Raw genomic sequence first — 20,025 nt, forward strand, 5'->3', positions numbered from 1 at the left:
TTGCTAATTAGCTTTAATTTTAAGGATTAATTAAACTTGTACCGTCAATATTTATCTTGGAAAGCTGACCATACTTGTTAGACAAAATCATTGCTCAGCATAACTGTTCCACGCTTGTCAAGCTTTATAAATCGTCTTTTTCCCACTTTCAAGTGCCTTTTTGTAATTGAAATACTATACACATCCACAGAGGCAAGAGCATGAATATTTTACTGTATATTCTGCTGAATTGAACCTTCATATACAACAATACTAAGGAGATTTTCTCAAAGTGAGATTCTTTATGAACTCTTTGTCATTTCACAGTTTAATGTCAATTTTTGTGCCAACAATATAAAACATTTTGCCAAAAACCTGAGATGGCAGAAAATCCATAGAAAGTCCCACTTTTAAGGACATTCTCTCAAAAGTGAGACTTTTAATGGACATTCTGACATCTCATGTTTTTTGCACAATGTTTTATAATGGTGGCACGAGAATTGATATTAAACTGTGAGGTGACAGAGAGTTTATGTAGAGTTTCACTTTGAGAGAGTCCCCTTAGCATTTCTCTTATAATTTTTAAATTGAAGAGTAATGTTAGGTAGACTAAATTTGCAAACTAAATGATGTGTCACCAATTATATGAATCAACATTTACGTAATAATTCAATCATCAACTTTTATATCATGTATTTTACAAAATTTAGTTTGTACATTTAGTCTTCCTAGCATTATCCTAAATTGAATATATCAAAGAAGAAAAAAAGTGTGAGCAATTCATTTCTTTAAAAATGTTGTACGTATGTAAACTTTTGAAAGATATAAGTGGTGCCCGATGGTTCTAAATTCTTCATCGTTAATTCTACGAACTACCCACCATTCTTTTTCGTGACTCTATCCTTTATTTTGGGTGGTAAGGTTTGGTTTGAAGCATCAGAGAATATATACAACGAACAATTTTTTCTTGTGATGCAAGATATATATAGCTGCTTGCCCGTACATAATTGGTTGGTTCCCATGAAAGATGGAGGAAAACAAAAATTGGAAAGATATGGAACTATAATAAAATGCTTCACATATTCTTAATGAACAAGTAAAGCATTATTTCATAAAGTTATTCTTTGAGGTGGTCTAGCTATATATATATATATTCCACCTAACCCTACAATTTGATGAACATGCTTTTTTCAAGTGGGATCGGATAATTATGTGCAAAGGTAATCGAAGGAGCTTTTAGACTTTGAATTCAAGCCCCCCTCCCCTTCGATTCAGAAGATTGACCATATAAACTGAAGTCAAGGAATTACAACTAGCTAGGTCATCATGTTTCCTTGGGGAGGGTTTGATTACAATCACACCCATGCAGGGCCACTACTTCCCGCAAAATGTGGCTATGAAACTCCCAATTCTCTTTCAGATTTCTAAGCCGCTCAACTTGTTAAGGGTTTGTAAGAGAATCGAGAGACAAAAAAACTCACCTTTGGTTTCTTGTGGGGTTCTTAATCCATAACAAGAAGTTGTTCATAGTAGTCATGGTGTCTCTTAACCCTTTTTATTCCAAATATTTTAGATGGATTTGAAGACCAATGAGTCTTTGGTCAATTCCATTACCCTTTTATTCAGAGTTTTGTTGTTTTTTAAACACTTACGAGATTGGAAGAATGTAGAATACAACACAAAATTTCAAATGTACAGTAAATACTGTTAATCAATATTCGCTTAGACGATATATAAATCATTCCATATTTTTTCTTTTGGTAATGAATTTTAATTTAGGGTGTTTGAAGAAACAACATACCACATTACCAACATTGTAACTAATGTAAATACACACTAAATTGGAAAAAAGATAAAAAGGGAAAAAATGGTAAGTTTGAAGTGACCTTAGACATGTCATGCAGCTCTTCTTGAGTCAATGCAAGAATACAGCAGCTGTGAGAAATGTCAAAAAGGTGAACTTTGGCTCCCATTCTGAGATGTCAAATAATATAATGCACACATAGTGGCCCCTTCTCTGATGAGCAAAAACATTCCTTTTCCTTTATCCAGATGCCTCATAGCCTCATACCACCCATATCATTTCTTCCAATATAGAGACACCATCATTATATCTAGATATATTGAAATCCATTTAGAAAATAATAATAATTATATGGTTAATATATATGATAAGTATCCGGAACACAAGTTTTTGAACTACATTTTGACATACGTTTTTGTGAGGTTTACTCTGTAATGTACTTTAACGATTCGAACCGTTCATATTTTAGGTATTCCCTTAAGATCATGTCTACTAAAAATCACTCAAATCTAAAATCATATGACCCTTAGATTAAATTGGAATCGTATTAGTTTATTTTCTTCATTATAAATTAATGTTTTAATATTTTTGAATTTGTCTAATTTTTTGAAAGAATGGTCTATAAATAATGTATTAAAATATATACAGTTTGAATCGTTGATACATATTACAAAGTAAACCCTAAAAATTATGGGAGTATTATATATATAATCTAGTCACTAGGGCCCTCTTGAAATATGACAGTACGTAGTGTTAGATTATGAGTGCCCATACGCTGGAAACATTCCTCAATTTAGATTTATTTATGTTTAATATTTATCAGAGCAGTTCAGCTTTCTTCTCTGAGTCCGATGAAAAGGGAAACGCTGAATTCTATTGTATGATAGCATCACATGGCTTCATCAGACACAGTAATTCTTCACTCCTCGCAGAATGAACTGGGATTTTTTTTTTTTTGAAACATGAACTGGGATTATGTGTATATAATTTAAGATTATTTTTCTTGAAATTATTTTCGCTCGGTCCAAATTCTTAATTATTCCCATGCAAATATCATCGTTATGCCATGCATGCACGTATAATATGCTCACGGAACATATTATACTCTACTGAAATTTCTTATACTCTGTACTACTCACATCTAATTTTATTCTTACCTGAATTCTTCTACGCCAGTAGTAAGAACAATATATTACGAACACGCATGGCTGATATATCTCGATAACTATATATATATATTTATTTATTTATTTATTTATTGGCGAAAACAATATGGGGTCATCAGTTGTTTTTTATCTTAACAACTTAAAAAATCGCATGTATATTTGTTTGTGTATTGATCCCTATAAATAGCTAAGACCAACTAAATTACAACCTCCTCCTTCTCCTATTTTTTTTATTTTCTTCTATCATATTGGTTTTACTTTTCTCACTTCTTGTGTGTGACTCTCTTTTGCGCATCATGTACTCAATAAGATACTTTAGTTGAAAAGCTTTAGTAGTCTTTAAAAGTATTCACATTATCCTCCATTCACCCCCAACAATCCTCTACAAATAACAGTAGTTGTAAACATATGTTGCCATAAACTTTCAGCATATGTTGACAAGAATTGGCAGATGCATACTAGGTGCTCAACGAAATAGTCCATTAATTGAAGCCTTTTTTTTTTTTTTTTGATATTACAACCTCATAATTTAAAAATCCTGACTACACCACTCATTTACAATATATACACACATTACACACAACTTTAAGTCGCATAATGTGTTTCCTAATTATAAGTATGATCTTTTTCTTTCAAAATATTGCCCTTGTTCCCCTTCGAATGCAACTACACATTACTTTTGCAGCCTTTCGATCAGCTTTAAACTTAAAAGAATTTTGACATAGACTGACCTAAAATTAATTAATGAACCAGATTAGGCCCAGAACATGGGTTAATGCTTAAGGGTCCTTTCTAATAATGGTTATTGAGCTCCAAATTGCACCAGTAGTTTAAATGTTGTCGCATTAATATTAAATTCTCCGTGAACATTTCGTAGAGATAGGAGGGTTTGGTTTGACTAATTAAAGATATCTTAATTGCTTGTGCCAACTTGTGTGTAATGAGAATGATAAGGCCTGGTGGACCAATTCCTAGCTAGGTACTTAATTTGTACTTCTAGGTAATTAAGTAGGGGTTTCTCATGAGAATTAGAAAAATAATTCGATTTAAAATAAGATAAAAGGGAATGAAGAGGAAGTGGCCGGCATGATTGGCCCGATCGAACCCTAAAAAGAGAATGAAGGGAGTTTTAGTTAAAGGTAGCTCAGCCTTGGTGCTCTGCTCCCACGTACAAAACCAGTCTCCTCTCATACACATTAATCTTAAATATACAGATTGCATGGTAATTGATGCTACTGCATGAGGCGCTGAGGGGTAATGCCATAGATAGATTAATTTTTTTAGATCGAATTTGTAAACTATATGATGTACCATTAATAGGAAATAAGCATATTAATTAACACGTAAATAATAATTCAATCATCCACAACCACGTCATGTAGTTTATGAAATTTGGTCTAAATAAATGGTTTTTTAGCAGTACCGTTGATATATTATACTCATTAGTGAAGAAAGTTGGGGAGTAGCCCACCAATTATTTATAAACACATGCAGTGTTCCTCATTTCTTTGATATGAGATTGATACTTTCAACAATTAGGACTAATTTTGGTCCCTTAATTGTTGTAATTGATACTGTAGTTTTTAATTAGGGGTTTTTTTTTATAACTTTAATCCTTTAAGAAGATTGAAATTTAAAATAAACCTGGTGTTAGATTACATATTGATTATAATCCCTTGATGTGTCCTTAATTCAAAATAATTAGTGTGCATTTTATTTAATGTCTCCCATTAAATATTTAAATGTATTAATATACAAATTTTAATTTATTTTTTGACCAAAAAAGAGTTTTTTAATTAATTAATGTTATTTAACATTCTTCAAACTTGAAAGACTCAATTAATATCACATCCCGACCCGGGCCCCCACCACATCTTGGGCTCGACTCCACTGTAGCACGATATTGTCCGCTTTGGGCCCCTACCACACCCTCACTGTTTTGTTTCTGGGAACTCACACGAGAACTTCCCAGTGGGTCACCCATCCTAGGATTGCTCTCGCCCGAACTTGCTTAACTTCGGAGTTATAATGGAACCCGAAGCCAGTGAGCTCCCAAAAGGCCTCGTGCTAGGTAGAGATGGGAATATACATATAAGGCTTATAGGATCCTCACCCCTGGACGATGTGGGATGTAACAATTAATGTACCTAAATGTTAATACCGAAATGTATTTTATTGAACTAATGTATTTAAATGTTAGTATCGAAATGTATGTACCGAAATATATGCACGGAAATGTATTATATTAAATTAATGTACTTAAATGTGTGTACCGAAATGTATGCACCAAAATGTTAGTACCGAAATGTATTATATTGAGTTAATGTACCTAAATGTTTGTATCGAAATGTATGTACGGAAATGTGTGTACCTAAATGTATGTACCAAGATGTATTATAATGAATTTAATGTACCTAAATGAAGAAGACAAAGTACATCGAAATATATTGTATAATAAAAATTAATTTATCTAAATGTTTACAACAAAATATATTACGATAAATGAAATGACAATGAAAATTATAATGAAATAAAATTAATACATTAAAAATAAGGAAGAAAAAGAGAAATAATTTAAAAAGGCTTTTTATATTAACTGACACACCCCGACCGGAGTCGAGGCATGCTGGCCATCACGTAAGAGTGACGTAGCCAAGTGCGCAACAAAAGTGATAATAATAAGAAAATGTGAATAAATAAAAACCAAAACTAAACTTATTTGCTAGAGATATTATATAAGTGTGCGAAAGTGATCAAGTATATGATACACACATATCAAAGCATAGGTAACACGAAAGTGCAGTCGAATTAACTAAACACTAATTATACAAACCGAGAGAGGATCCCTACAATATTTAATGGAACGTCAGAATCGCCGAGTAGTCCTCGTGAACCACCAAAGATAAACAGCTACCTAGAACCTGGAGGGGCGCAAAATAGAAGGGTGAGTGGGCAAAAACAAAGTGTGGAAAACGTATTTATATTTATGAACATAATAACCCCTCTCCGTAAAACTCGTATAGTTTCCAGAAAATACTACTACGTAGGTATGAAAACCAATGCACAAGACCAGCGAAAACTGAGATATGCCATGTCATAATATTTCAACACTAAAAGATGTAAACCAAATGTGCAACTAATATAAAATAGTATACCAGTCGGAGTCACCTTGCGTGACCTGTACGACTGGATTTATAGCTCATCAATCTAGACTAGCACACGAGTCGGAGTCACTTAGTGTGACCTGTACGACAAGTTGGGTATAAATATGTACGCTCAAGTACTACGATCACGTGAAGACTGTGCGATAAATCGTGGGTCATCTACGAGTCAAAACCACCTATTGTGGTATGTACGACAAGCTAGCACCAGACTTGGATCCAAGGTGGGCGTGCGGTGCGGGAGGTGAACAATCACGTGAAGGATGACCCTGGCCCCGAACGGGAGCACTAATACCGTGGTGCAGCCATGGTGAGCTCTAAATAATTGTATGCATACCAATGCAATACAACCCATTCAATCACATAATACTCACTAGAAGCTTACCTGAGTCTCCTCAACATCACACAATACAATTCATAAATGTAACAATGCAAGATTTAAAATGTAACTTATTTAAGACATGGCAAGCAAAACATAATTCCATATAAAAACGTTTCTGCATATAAAAACGTTTCTGGAAACCGTATATGTATATATATAGAAAACAAATGCCCACTCATTGATAAGTAGTAGGATTGTAACCCCCTAGCTTCGCTTGTCCACGCTCGTCCTCGGGGTACGTCTCACCTACATGAGATACAACTATTTTTACGTTAATTAATTAGCACATATATGAAATCTAGAAATAACTCATCATAGTTTGCTCAAATGTAAGGTTTGAATATACGAACGTGATCTACTTGATGATACGAACCCACACAAATTTTTAGAAAAATTTTTGGACACAGAACGTGCCCTCATGCTCCAGCCAAGGCACGTGCATGACACACTGATGGAAACCCTAACAGCGTTAGGAATATTCCGTCAAAATAGGCGAAACATTATGTTAAATGGTAACGGTGTTACCTAACGTCGTTAGAATATTCTGTTAAAGTTAACAGAATATACCTTCTTCTTCTCTGGTCACCCGTCGGTCTCTGCCATCCGCCGTCGTCTGTACTCGCCGATTTCTGAAAAAAAATTCAAAACTTTATATCTACTTCATTTCTTAACCAAAATCCATGAAAATTATATGGATTTGAAGGTCTCGAAGAGTAGAACATGTTCGTACCAATTAGAAGTCCAAAATCCAACAAAAAATGATCAGAAAATTTCTTGGAAAATCCAGCCAACTTTACAACTCTTCGAACTCACCTATACCGACGTTCACTCCACTCCAAATCTACTCTAAAGTGCTAGGGAAGTTGCATATAAACCATCTCAAGCCTCAAAACCTTGTAAATCGTCTGTGATCGTGCCGGAGTAACCTAGCTCCTCGTCGGAGCTTCTGGTTTTCGAGCTAAAACTCACCAAAACGGAAAACAAAGGGTATGGTGGTAATCGTGAAGTCGAGATTAGGATGAGGATGGTTTCCAAAAGTTTGATTTGTGTGAGTTTGATGATGGTTGTGTGTGGGGTGTCCCGAGTGTATGGAGGGAGAAGAGTCAAGAAGAAGACAGAGAGAGAGATGAGTGAATGTGTATGTGTGTGTACGTGATTGGGCAGAAGAAGAAAATTCTATTTTCTGATTGGGCTACCGTGAGAGAGAGAAAGAGTTATATGTGTAATTGGCCCAAAGAAAAATAAAAACAAACTACTTGATTGGGCCAAGGGAAAAACCCATCTAATTAGTTCAAAAATTACCCGTTACGCACTTAAATAGTTGTAACTTTTTCATTACGAATCCACTTCGGTTCTAACTTGCTTCAACGCACTCATGACATCGAGTACGATTTAATTACGACAGCGAGAAAGATAATTTAAATCTGCACACATACATCCACGTCACTTAGCCAATGAGGGCATATTCATCAATTTAACACACTCGGGGAGAAAATTATATAATAAATTGGGACGGGTCACCACATTAACACCCCACAAATTGTTGAATAAACCCCACATACTTAATGCACCCCACATTTGTTTTTTCAATGAAAAATTATCTTAATACACCACACATACTTCCCCATAATACCCTCACACCTTACATTTCTACATGCACCCCATATTTTCTATACACCCCACATTTCTCAAATCTTATAAAGCTTTTAATTTGGACAAAAAATGTTGACTGGAATTTTGACAAAAGATGTTGCCTGGGATTTAAAGCATATGTGGGTTGTTTTCAATTCCACCATTAAAATCCATGTCGTCTGTTTTTAATATTTGGTGGTAATTTTAGGTGTTTAATTCTTCATGTAATCCTTGTGATCCCTAAAAGATGAATACGAACATAGAAGCTTGAATAACACAGCGAAAGCAAGATTAAATAATTATTGATGTCGTCAAAATCACTAAAACAATAAAGGATATGAAGTCTTACCTCATGTGAAGCTTCCGAAACATCGATTTCGTGTTTCAGTCGTCAAAAATAATTTTTCTCAATCAACATGTTTGTAGTTTCATTGGTTAGAGTTTTGTTCAACAAGGGTCGGAGGGATTTTGATAGTTGAAGAAGATAAATAATACATTAAAAGTGATTTGGGGTGTATTTAGATTTTTTTTTTAAACCTAATAAGGTCAAAAATGCCATTATATAGTAGGGTAAATAAATCATTTAATATTAAATTTTAATGTGGGGTGCATTCAACATTTTGTAGGATACTAATATAAAAAACCTTAAAAAATCAAAATATAATTAATAAATGAGGTTATTAATGTATCAATGGACTAAAATTAGATTTTGATATTACTCATGATTTTAATTTAAAAGTCATATTTGCCGATGATTAAAATGAAGTTTTCTCCTTAGTCAAAGATTACATATATATATATATATATATCCTCCTTAGTCAAAGATTACATATATATATATATATATATATATATATATATATATATATATATCAATAGTTTAGGAAACCTTTTTGGTATACTACTGTACTCTTGCAATCGTCATACTGTAGTTTTGAATTACTTAGTCAAAGATTACATATATATATATATATAAGTTTTAACAAAAAAATTCCCAATGTTGTTCACTTTTAACGAAAAATCATATTTTTACCTTTCTTTGGTACTATTTACTACACCTTTATTTATCATTTTTCATTAAAACTAAAGTTTTTTTAGACTTTTCGTTAGTTTTTCTTTATATATATATCAATAGTTTAGGAAACTTTTTTGGTATACTACTGCACTCTTGCAATCTCGCGTCTCCTTTATAACGGCATCCATGTATCACTTGTTTATACACTAATACCAATATCAGATTCTATATCGTAGTCAGGTTCTCATCCAGAGCTGTAGTACTGCACACAAAATTGACATGCTCCAGTGACAACGAGTAATATGAAAAAATGCCCTTGAGCAGTGTACGAAAATCATGCATGACACTGTCGGTAAGGAGGAGGTTGTTTTTCTGACATTGTTAAGGGTGAGGCACACTCTAAACCCTGGACGTTATTGGAGGTGACGAGACACACTCTATCGGTTTTCAGAGGAATGACCACTACTGTCGAAAAAGCCGCACCACCAATTCTATTGATTTTGAAATTGTTGACAAAGAAGTAATGTATGAGTTACCTTAAAAAAAGGTCAAGTATCCTTATTAATGTTGTCATAGTCCTTTGTTATGCGCGCAAATTACAAAAATCACCACCTCATATATGAACAACGAACATTGCATCTAGAATGTGACATTGAACAAATAGTCATTAACATAACAACAATCATAAAAAAAAATCTCATCAACAAAACAAGAAAACGCTTACAACCATGAAGGTTCTCCTCCATACAGCGAGAGAACAATCACATCCGAAAATAGAGAAAGAAAAAGAGGAAATAGAGCAAGGATTGCCGCTACCGACTCCAATTTCAAAATCAAGGGGTCGGCCGCTAGGTTTTTTTTTCTTTTAAGGTTTTTCCCCCTCCTTTGGAGCCGCAAAACCTGTTTGAGACTCGCATAATATGCTTGAAAGTTGAAACAATTGTTAATAAGACTGGTTTGCATTTTAAAGTTTATTTGAGACTTACGTAATATGGTTGATAAAACAAGATAAATAATATCTATTTAATAATTGAGTAGAAATCAATTAGAAGGAACTAGGTGAAATCAACATAAGATTCCAATTTATTTGCGATCACTGACAATGATGTTTTGACCAATCCATGCATCGTGGCCTCTATCCATTACTAAATATTCCACAGCTTGAACAGAATCTACTGTAGAGACAAGTTAATTTCAATTTTAATGTAGAAAAGAAATGAATTGGGGCTTTTGATGACAAGATCTCAATGGCACTTTGCTGATATTTTTCCCTAATGATGGCATTTATAAATCATGTCTCCCTGCGTTGAATGTTGATCACTACTATGGTTATCTTATTGAGAAATGCTATGAATACTCTTTTAAAAGTGGGATTTTTTTTGGATTTTCTGTCAGTCATGTTTTTTGCACATTGTTTTATAATATTGGTACGAGAATTAACGTTAAAACGTGGGATGGTAGTGAGTCCATGAAGAGTCTCTTTTTAAAAAAATCTTCTTAGCATTTCTCTATCTTATTTTTTATGTCCTGTCTTTTAGAAGTTGTAGCTTTGGATAATAAATTTGAAACAAAAATAAAACCAAATGAAGAGTGAGAACATGGGATGTGATCCTTCTTTTTTGGGGCAATAACAGCAACTTCTTTTAAAGGAACACCAACTCTTTGTGTAACTTAAAGAATTAGGATTTGTTTGGAAGTATTTTTAAAATGACTGAAACCGCTTTTATTTTTAAAATTAGCACTTCAAATACTTTTCCAAGATTCACTTGCATTTCTACAAAACATTGATTCCAAAAATATTTTTAGAAACAACGCTTATAGCTGTTTTAAAAGCAGTTACAAACGAACCCTATGTTTAATCCAGTTGATTTGAACAATGTATTTCTCTGAATCCATTTTTTCGTTGTAAAGCATCTTTTATGTTAAATTTGTATTGTTCTTCACAAAGAAATGAAATTTTTATACAATTGACATGGTAACACTACCACAAAAAACACTTTGCGCAATTAAATAAGTTTGTTGCGCAAACTACAATTTTGTTGCACATGGTTCGTCTCTCAAAGCTCATGACAATAGGGTTTGCGCGACGAAAATTAATTTTCGTAGCTTTGCGCGACGAATTAGTTTGTCAAGCAAAGATACTTTGCACGACGAAATATTTTAAATTTTAAATTTTTTTAATTAAAATAAATTAATTTAATATTTTGCTCAACGAAATATTTTGGCACGCAAGGTTTTTGACTTTTTGTTTTATTATTTCTCTTCTATTAATTTAATTATATTAATTATTTATGCAACGAAATATTTGGTAGCGCAAGATTTTTCAAATTTTTACTTTTTTAATTTAATTTAATTGTATGATTTTATTTTTTTAATTACTTTAATTTAAATTGACATATTCAAAATAAAATTACATATGAAAAATAGTGATCAAATTATCCAATATATATAATATATTCAAAATGTACACATAAATTAACAAAGTACAATAATAAAATCCTAATACAAGTTTATTGTGGTGGTAGTGGCGGGGGATATGTTTCGATAACGTCCTAATCCTCAACTTTAGCCGTCAAAGTCTCAACGATTCCCTACAAAAAATATATATATATATATATATATATGGTCAAATAACAAAAAAACAAAAACAAAAAATTGGCATAATCTCCCCTAAAATTGGTATACCCCAAATCCGACCCCAAACTCCACTCCTCATCCTATACTCAACCCCAAACCCCACACCAAACTCAAAACTAACTCCAAAAAACATATACTAATGAAAAAAATTAAAATTAGAGTATTGCGCGACCACTTGAATAAAATTAAAAAAAAAAATTCCTGTATCCCATTTTTGGTGGCCACCCAAATTTTTAGAGTTTGGTCGTGCAAAGTTTTGCATGACAAAAAATTGATCGCGCGAAGTCTTAAAAAAAAATCCAACGTCCCATTTTTGGCTCCTGTCCAAAATTTACTGAAACTGTGACTTTACTCCCTTCAAATTCAATTTTTTTTTACATAAAACCCACAATAATATATTTTTCTAACAAAAACCTGATCCACACTACAATAATAAATTTAAAGCTACTTAATAAATATATATGTACCATTCAATTTCTTAAGTGTTATACGTACAAAATAAATAATTTTAAAGCTACTTAATACACACACACACACACACACCATTTAATGATCCAACCGTCAAACTTGTTTGTATATACTTCGAGATCATATACGCCAAAAATTGCAAAAAACAAATATTTAGAGATCAAGTAATGGGACAAAATTTTCAACAGTTATAAACGAAAAATCACGATTTAACGGTTATTTTAACTCCAATTTTGATGATTTTTTACAACTACACTCATTGATCCTATATGAATACAATGACTGAATTCGATCTTAAATTTAAAATATTTACACTAGTGGATACCACAAAATCTTATGTTATACTTAATGAAAGTATAAATAAACTGTAAGTGTTAGTGAATTTATTGTTTTGATGGGATACGCATTCTACGAAACTGGTTTCAACGATCCAACCGTCAAACTTGTTTGTATATATTTCGAGATCGCATACGCCAAAAATCACAAAAAACAAACATTCAGAGATCAAGTAATGAGACAAAACTTTTCGACGATTATAAACGAAAAATCACGATTTAACGGTTATTTTAACTCCGATTTTGATGATTTTTTTACAGCTACACTCCTTGGCCCTATATGAATACAATGACTAAATTTGATCTTCAATTTAAAATATTTACACTAGTGGATACCATAAAATCTTATGTTAAACTTAATGAAAATATAAATAAACCTTTAAGTGTTAATGAATCTATTGTTTTGATGGGATATGCATTCTACGAAACTAGTTTCAACAATCCAACCGTCAAACTTGTTTGTATATACTTCGAGATCATATACACTAAAAATTGCGAAAAAAACAAACATTCAGAGATCAAGTAACGGGACAAAACTTTTCGACGGTTATAAACGAAAAATCATGATTTAACGGTTATTTTAACTCCGATTTTGATGATTTTTTACAGCTACACTCCTTGACCCTATATGAATACAGTGACTAAATACGTACGATCTTCAATTTAAAATATTTACACTAGTGGATACCACAAAATCTTATGTTAAACTTAATGAAAATATAAGTAAACCTTTAAGTGTTAATGAATCTATTGTTTTGATGGGATATGCATTCTACGAAACTAGTTTCAACAATCCAACCGTCAAACTTGTTTGTATATACTTCGAGATCATATACACTAAAAATTGCAAAAAAAACAAACATTCAGAGATCAAGTAACGGGACATAACTTTTCGACGGTTATAAACGAAAAATCATGATTTAACGGTTATTTTAACTCCGATTTTGATGATTTTTTACAGCTACACTCCTTGACCCTATATGAATACAGTGACTAAATATGTACGATCTTCAATTTAAAATATTTACACTAGTGGATACCACAAAATCTTATGTTATACTTAATGAAAATATAAATAAACTCTGAGTATTAGTGAATCTATTGTTTTGATGAGATACGCATTCTACGAAACTAGTTTCAATGATCCAACCGTCAAACTTGTTATATATACTTTGAGATCATATACAACAAAAATCACAAAAAAAAAAAACATTCAGAGATCAAGTAACGGGATAAAACTTTTCGACGGTTATAAACAAAAAATCATGATTTAATGGTTATTTCAACTCCGATTTTGATGATTTTTTACAGCTACACTCCTTGACCCTATATGAATACAATGAACTAATCCGATCATCAATTTAAAATATATTTTTCTAACAAAAATTAGATCCAAACTACAATAATATATTTTTCTAACAAAAACCCGATCCGAACCACAACAATAAATTTAAAGCTACTTAATACATATATATACCGTTCAATTTCTTCAGTGTTATGCGTACAAAATAAAAAATGAAAATAATTTGGTTTAGGTGACGAAATATTTGAATTACGTTGCGCAAAGATTAAATTTTTTTTATATAATTTTTTTTATTTATTTTTGTAAAGACTTTGCGCAACGAAGTTTAAATTTTCGTCGCGCAAGACTTTGCGCAACGAAGCTTAGAATTTCGTAAAGTCACTTTGCGCGATGATGTGTTTTTTGTCGCGCAAGATTTTGTGTGATAAAGTTTAATGTTTCGTCACGCAAGGATTTTTTTTTTTTTACTAGTGTAAGAATCTTCTAACAAACCCTTTAGGCCAGTAATAAGTAATAAACAGTGGGAATAATAGTCGATCTCTTGAGGTAATTAACCAAACACAAAATCAAGATTGAGCCACTAAACGCAGTTTAACGATAATGAATTGCATGAGTGAGTGCAGAAGCATGCAATGACTGCACATAACCAGGTACGCATGCCAACTGCCGACTCAGCATGCCGAACACAATATGACGCATCCAGACCATTTGGCTAATACCTCGCATAAAACGACAGCTTCAAAAGGTGCATTGTTCTCAGATGAAATCCCATTTAGATTAAGGGATGCTATAACTAAATATTAAATCAACACAATGTATTCTAATATCCAATCCCTGAGAAATAAAATGACACCAAAAAATAATACACTAAAAAAATTAGAGTGTGTTGTTTTTTAGTATGTAAACTATTAAAAAATTTCAGTATGATTATCGTACCGATACGTGATATTATCTATCTATTTGTTATATAATATATTTTAATCTATTTGTATCAACTATGTCATTTACTTGTAGTTTAACCGATGCGTAACAATGTGACTGTGACATTTTACCACTAATTAAAAAGTGGGAGATAATATGATGGGTAGTGCCATTCACACACTCCTTGTTACTTTTCACGCACCATTGTTAATTTTTTCCATTGATCTTCTTCAATGTTTTCAATCCGATAGTCCAATTAAAAGTGGTGTGTAAGAGGTAAAAAATATGTGTGTATAGTGGTACAAACCTAGCACAGCTGACAGAAAGAACATCTAGGGAGGGGAGAAAGGGAACAGCCAAAGCGAAGAACTTTTGATACCCAGACTCGAGCGTAATTCCCATCTCTTCCTTGGGCCAACAAATAAAGAACAGCAGAAATCAGTCCCGTTTTCCCCTATAAAATTAACACAAAAGCTAAAGTTTCAGTCTTTGTATTGGAGACTGGAAACACACACTACACACAATAACCTCTCTATCTCTCTCTCTCTCTTCTTTTTCTATTTTATTTTCCTAATTTAAACCTCGCCATCTAGTATTTATAACTCCACATCCACATGGCCAAAACTTTAAGAAAACACAACCCATTTGCTTCTTTTTTTTAATCAGCTTGTGCCCAGAAGCTCAATTTAACCTCTCTAGAGCTGTAGAGAGAGAAACAGAGAGGAGGGAGAGAGAAAAAGAAGAAGAATAGAAGCAAGTTTTTCTCATATTTTTTTAGGGTTCAAAATCCTTGGAAATGGTGAGGGAGTGAGTAGGTTTTCTTCTTAGAATATGGTCACCATGTATTGGATACTGGCTTTGGTGGGAGCTGAGCTTCCATGGACAAAAAATAGCACCAATATTTTATGCTGCAAATTTCATGACTACAGAAGAAGACAATACCAACAACAACAACAAGAGGATTCAACAAAAGCAAAAAAACAAGAAAACTTCTCAAGCAATATGGCTTGTAGCTACTCCAAGATTTCCCCAATCATTTCCATTGTTATTTGCTTCCTTCTTGTTGCTTCTTCAATGTGTCCGGTAGCACAATCTTCTGATATCCGCCGCGAAACCGCCGCCAATCAGACGTTGAAGCCAGAGCAAGAATTGAAAAAGTTGAAGACTATAAGAGCACGTCTTAACAAGATCAACAAGCCTGCTCTCAAGACATTTCAGGCATTTTGTCTTTAATTTTGCTCTGTTTTCCCTCTGTTTTGTTCTTTTTTTTTTATTTTTATTTTTTTATATATTTAATTTGTTGGGTTTTGTTTGTTGCTTCTGCAGAGTCCGGATGGCGATCTTATAGATTGTGTTCTCTCTCATCACCAACCAGCTTTCGATCATCCCCAGTTAAAAGGACAGAAGCCATTGGTACTTAGTTCTTCCTTGAGCGAATTCAAATTTTCTCAAGGTTCTTAGAAAATCATAACTCTAAATGGCAGTATGATAACTATTTCGTTTAAAAGTTTTTAGTTTTCATTTCTTTTGTCAAACATTGCACAAAAAATAAAAAATGAAAACTAAAAACTTAAAAAACGAAATGGTTATCAAACTGGTCATCAGCTGACGAGCCGGCAAAGGAAAAGTCTTGATAAGTTGATAACTTTTTTTACTTGAATTCTTTAGGATCCGCCGGACAGACCGAAAGGCCAAAACCCGCCAGGAATGGCCGCTGAAAATTACCAGCTGTGGAGCATGTCAGGAAATCTCTGCCCAGAAGGAACACTTCCAATTAGAAGAACAAGAGAGGAAGATATGATGAGAGCCAGCTCTGTTAGAAGATTTGGAAGAAAGCTAAGAAGGCATGTCAGAAGAGATACATCCAGTAATGGCCATGAGGTTAGTGCTTGTAAATTGTACAAACAAGAAACAGAGGAATTCTCAGAATTTGTCTCCGAAGAGTCACTATCATTTTAATTTAATTAATTTCAGTCAATTAGTAATTTATTAGACTTAATTAAATAAATGAATGAAAGAGTGTAGGTACAAAAACTGCTTTTTTACTAATTTTTTCAATTAAGTCATCCTCTTTTTTTTTAATATATATTTGAGACCAATGTAGGTGATCTACTGTTTTTTTCCTGCAATTTTTTCTCAGTTGAGTTTCCAGTTTCCATTAGTAGTAATTAAAGACTTTCATGGCTGCTTTTGCTGCTTGGAGTTGCACTAATTCCCAAGGAACTTGCAACTCCACCATGTTTTCATGCCCTGCAGAATGTTTTTTCTAACAAAATACATGAAAAATTTGGCAAAAAAAAAACACAAATACATGAAAAATCAAATTAGTGAAGATTAAATTAAATAATTATGCACTGATTGTGGTTTATGTTTTGTGATAATTGGGTTTGCACTTTGCAGCATGCAGTTGGGTATGTGAGTGGAGATCAATACTATGGAGCCAAAGCTAGCATCAATGTCTGGGCCCCCAAAGTTGTTAATCAATATGAATTCAGCTTGTCCCAGATGTGGGTCATCTCTGGTTCATTTGGTGATGACCTCAACACCATTGAAGCTGGTTGGCAGGCATGTGTATCTTTCATCACTAAACTTCCCCTCTAATTAACCTTGAATTTTCTCTCTTTCTCTGTTTAATTATTGAACTGGTAGGGCTAGGATTCTCGAAACATGCACCGATAGAACTGATTACAAATTTTTAATAGAAAATACAACCGACTGACCCTAAGCAGGCAATAAATTGACCATATATCCATATTTACGGTCTTCATTACATGTTGAGTGTCCCTCTGACTTTATTTATTTATGTAGGATTACAAGTTTAAGAGTGATTTAACCCATGAAAGATACAGTGTAACGCGCAATACGATGGTGGCAGACTGTTTGAATTTCAATCCATATAGTACAAATCAATAATTTTGACATTTAAGGCAGTGAACACAGCTCAACGACCTCTATTCTTTGAGTCGTCGTCTTCATCTTGTTCTTCTGCATTGTAATGTATTAAATTAATGGGGGGGGCTAAATTCATTTAATTTTGTGCAGGTCAGTCCAGAGCTGTATGGGGACAACTACCCTAGATTCTTTACTTATTGGACTGTAAGTATACAAAATCACCTTGCCTTCGACGACAAGCATAAGATATAATAATACTGATAATAAGTAAGATGTAATAATAATAATAATTACAGACCATAATAATAATAATTATTATTATATTATTTATTTTGCAGACGGATGCATATCAAGCAACTGGATGCTACAATTTACTGTGTTCTGGATTTGTTCAGACCAATAGTAGAATTGCCATTGGAGCCGCAATTTCTCCAACTTCTTGCTACCATGGTGGACAATTTGATATTAGCTTGTTAATTTGGAAGGTAACCTTTTCTTTTCATACCAGGTTACCCAACTCCACCCCAAAAATATAAAATAAAATAAAATCCCCTTAGTAAATCTGGCATGGAAATAGTAGTGATCTACAGGTTTTTAGTTATGTCACCTTATTTGATTTCAATGAATATATCGTTTTCTCTCTCAATAAAAAAGTTATGTAGGATTGTCTCCTCTTTTATTTTCCTCCCTTTCCCTCTTCTCCTCTCATACCTTTGTTTTTGTCTTCTTCCCTACAAAAAATTCAAAACAAGATGTTGATATAGCTCAATCTTAACCGTTTAAATAGGAGGAAAGACAAGGAGAGAGAGATTAGGAGGAAAGAGAATCCTACTCCCACCTTATCGGTCCATTTTTGTACATTCAAAGTTAGGTGCTTCCGGACCCATAGCCAAGAATGTTCTAGGTCCCTATATGCCAGGAAGGTAAATACTATATAGGATAGTTATTTGGCGATGGATGACACTTTGACCGAGCGATTTGTATAGTTTCCCAAATCAGGAAAAGTTCAAAAAGTCCGCAAATCCGATGGTCAGTAATAGGCCCTCCACAGATTTAGCAGTGTCACATGTGCTAGAGGATTGCCGTGTTAAATAACCTTAGCCAAACGCCTGAACTGCAACAACAAACAATTTATCCACAAATGATAGAAATAAAGAAAACCCTAACACCAGAAATAAAAATAAAAAAATTATCCGCAGGCGTGCCTGCTGCAGTGGTAAAGTCCAAAATAATGGGCTGTAAATTCCTCGTGCTTTCTGCTTTGCTGGATTCCCTTCTTTTTTTTTTTTCACTAGAGAAAGAGTTCCTTGGCCCTTCCATCATTTGCTTTTTCTTTTCTAGGGTTTTCCTTATTTTGACTCCTCAAGGTGACATAGTACAATAAACTTGGTTTTGCTTTATCCATTTTACTCACTTCCCATATGCTTTTGTAATCACCATGCATGCAAGTCCTTTGTAGCTAAAGTGTTTAAGTACCTAAGTTCTCTGTTTAATTTCCCCTCCTCAATATCGCTCGAATAATAATGTGTATTAGTTTCACGAACCAACTAACTAGTTTTCATGGGTGAGTCACACTAGTGAAGAAGAAGAAAGTAAAAACTTATAGTAACCCTAATTACTTGTGCATATTGTAGGATCCAAAGCATGGAAATTGGTGGCTGGAATTCGGGAACGGAGTCCTAGTCGGATACTGGCCATCATTCTTGTTCACTCACCTTCAAAACCACGCAAGCATGGTACAATTTGGTGGAGAAGTTGTGAACTCGAGGCCTTCAGGCTCCCACACAGCCACACAGATGGGCAGTGGGCACTTTGCAGGTGAAGGGTTTGGAAAAGCTTCATATTTTCGAAACATGCAGGTTGTGGATTGGGATAATAGCTTAATCCCATTATCCAACCTCAAAGTTTTGGCTGATCATCCAAATTGCTATGATATTCAAGGGGGGATTAACAACGTTTGGGGGAATTATTTTTACTATGGAGGTCCTGGAAGAAATGTGAGGTGTCCCTAAGGGAAAGGTATAGAGCTAGGATTTTATATTTACATAATATTAAAATTTTCAATTTTCTTTTTTCTTGGGTGATTTTGGGTTAATCCATCGTTAGTTCAGTTTGGGTATTCTTGTATTTGTATTCCTTTGTTAATCCCTCTTTCTTTTTCTCCCAGCTAACTGGTGATTTATTCATTATACCACCCTTAGGGACTTCTATGTAAATTTTGGGCAACAAAAAAAAATAGTGAATATACTATGGCTTGATTTCATTCTTTTGTGCTTTGTTTTCGCCTATGTTGTATATGCGAAATTGTGTATGATTTTTGCGCAATTAAT

At 33.4% G+C, this 20,025-nt stretch overlaps 1 protein-coding gene across 1 annotated transcript; it reads left to right on the forward strand.

The window, feature by feature from the left end:
• Positions 1-15,258: 15,258 nt before the first annotated feature.
• LOC137732440 (protein neprosin) lies at positions 15,259-19,958 on the forward strand. The gene is made up of 7 exons (XM_068471747.2): positions 15,259-16,021; positions 16,130-16,216; positions 16,472-16,684; positions 17,204-17,368; positions 17,846-17,899; positions 18,034-18,180; positions 19,330-19,958. Exons 1-7 carry the CDS (start codon positions 15,635-15,637, stop codon positions 19,705-19,707), a joined length of 1,431 nt encoding a protein of 476 aa, XP_068327848.2. The 5' UTR covers positions 15,259-15,634; the 3' UTR covers positions 19,708-19,958.
• Positions 19,959-20,025: the final 67 nt, after the last annotated feature.

The sequence above is a fragment of the Pyrus communis genome, chromosome 16 (genome assembly GCF_041283825.1).
Source record: "Pyrus communis isolate YQ-2024b chromosome 16, ASM4128382v1, whole genome shotgun sequence".
Classification (NCBI taxonomy): domain Eukaryota; kingdom Viridiplantae; phylum Streptophyta; class Magnoliopsida; order Rosales; family Rosaceae; genus Pyrus; species Pyrus communis.

Coding starts and splice junctions, on each gene's coding strand:
- LOC137732440 (XM_068471747.2), top strand. CDS start 15,635: ATGGTCACCATGTATTGGATACTGGCTTTGGTGGGAGCTGAGCTTCCA. Junction 16,217..16,471: donor TAAAAGGACAGAAGCCATTG/GTACTTAGTTCT, acceptor TGAATTCTTTAG/GATCCGCCGGACAGACCGAA. Junction 18,181..19,329: donor TTAGCTTGTTAATTTGGAAG/GTAACCTTTTCT, acceptor TGCATATTGTAG/GATCCAAAGCATGGAAATTG.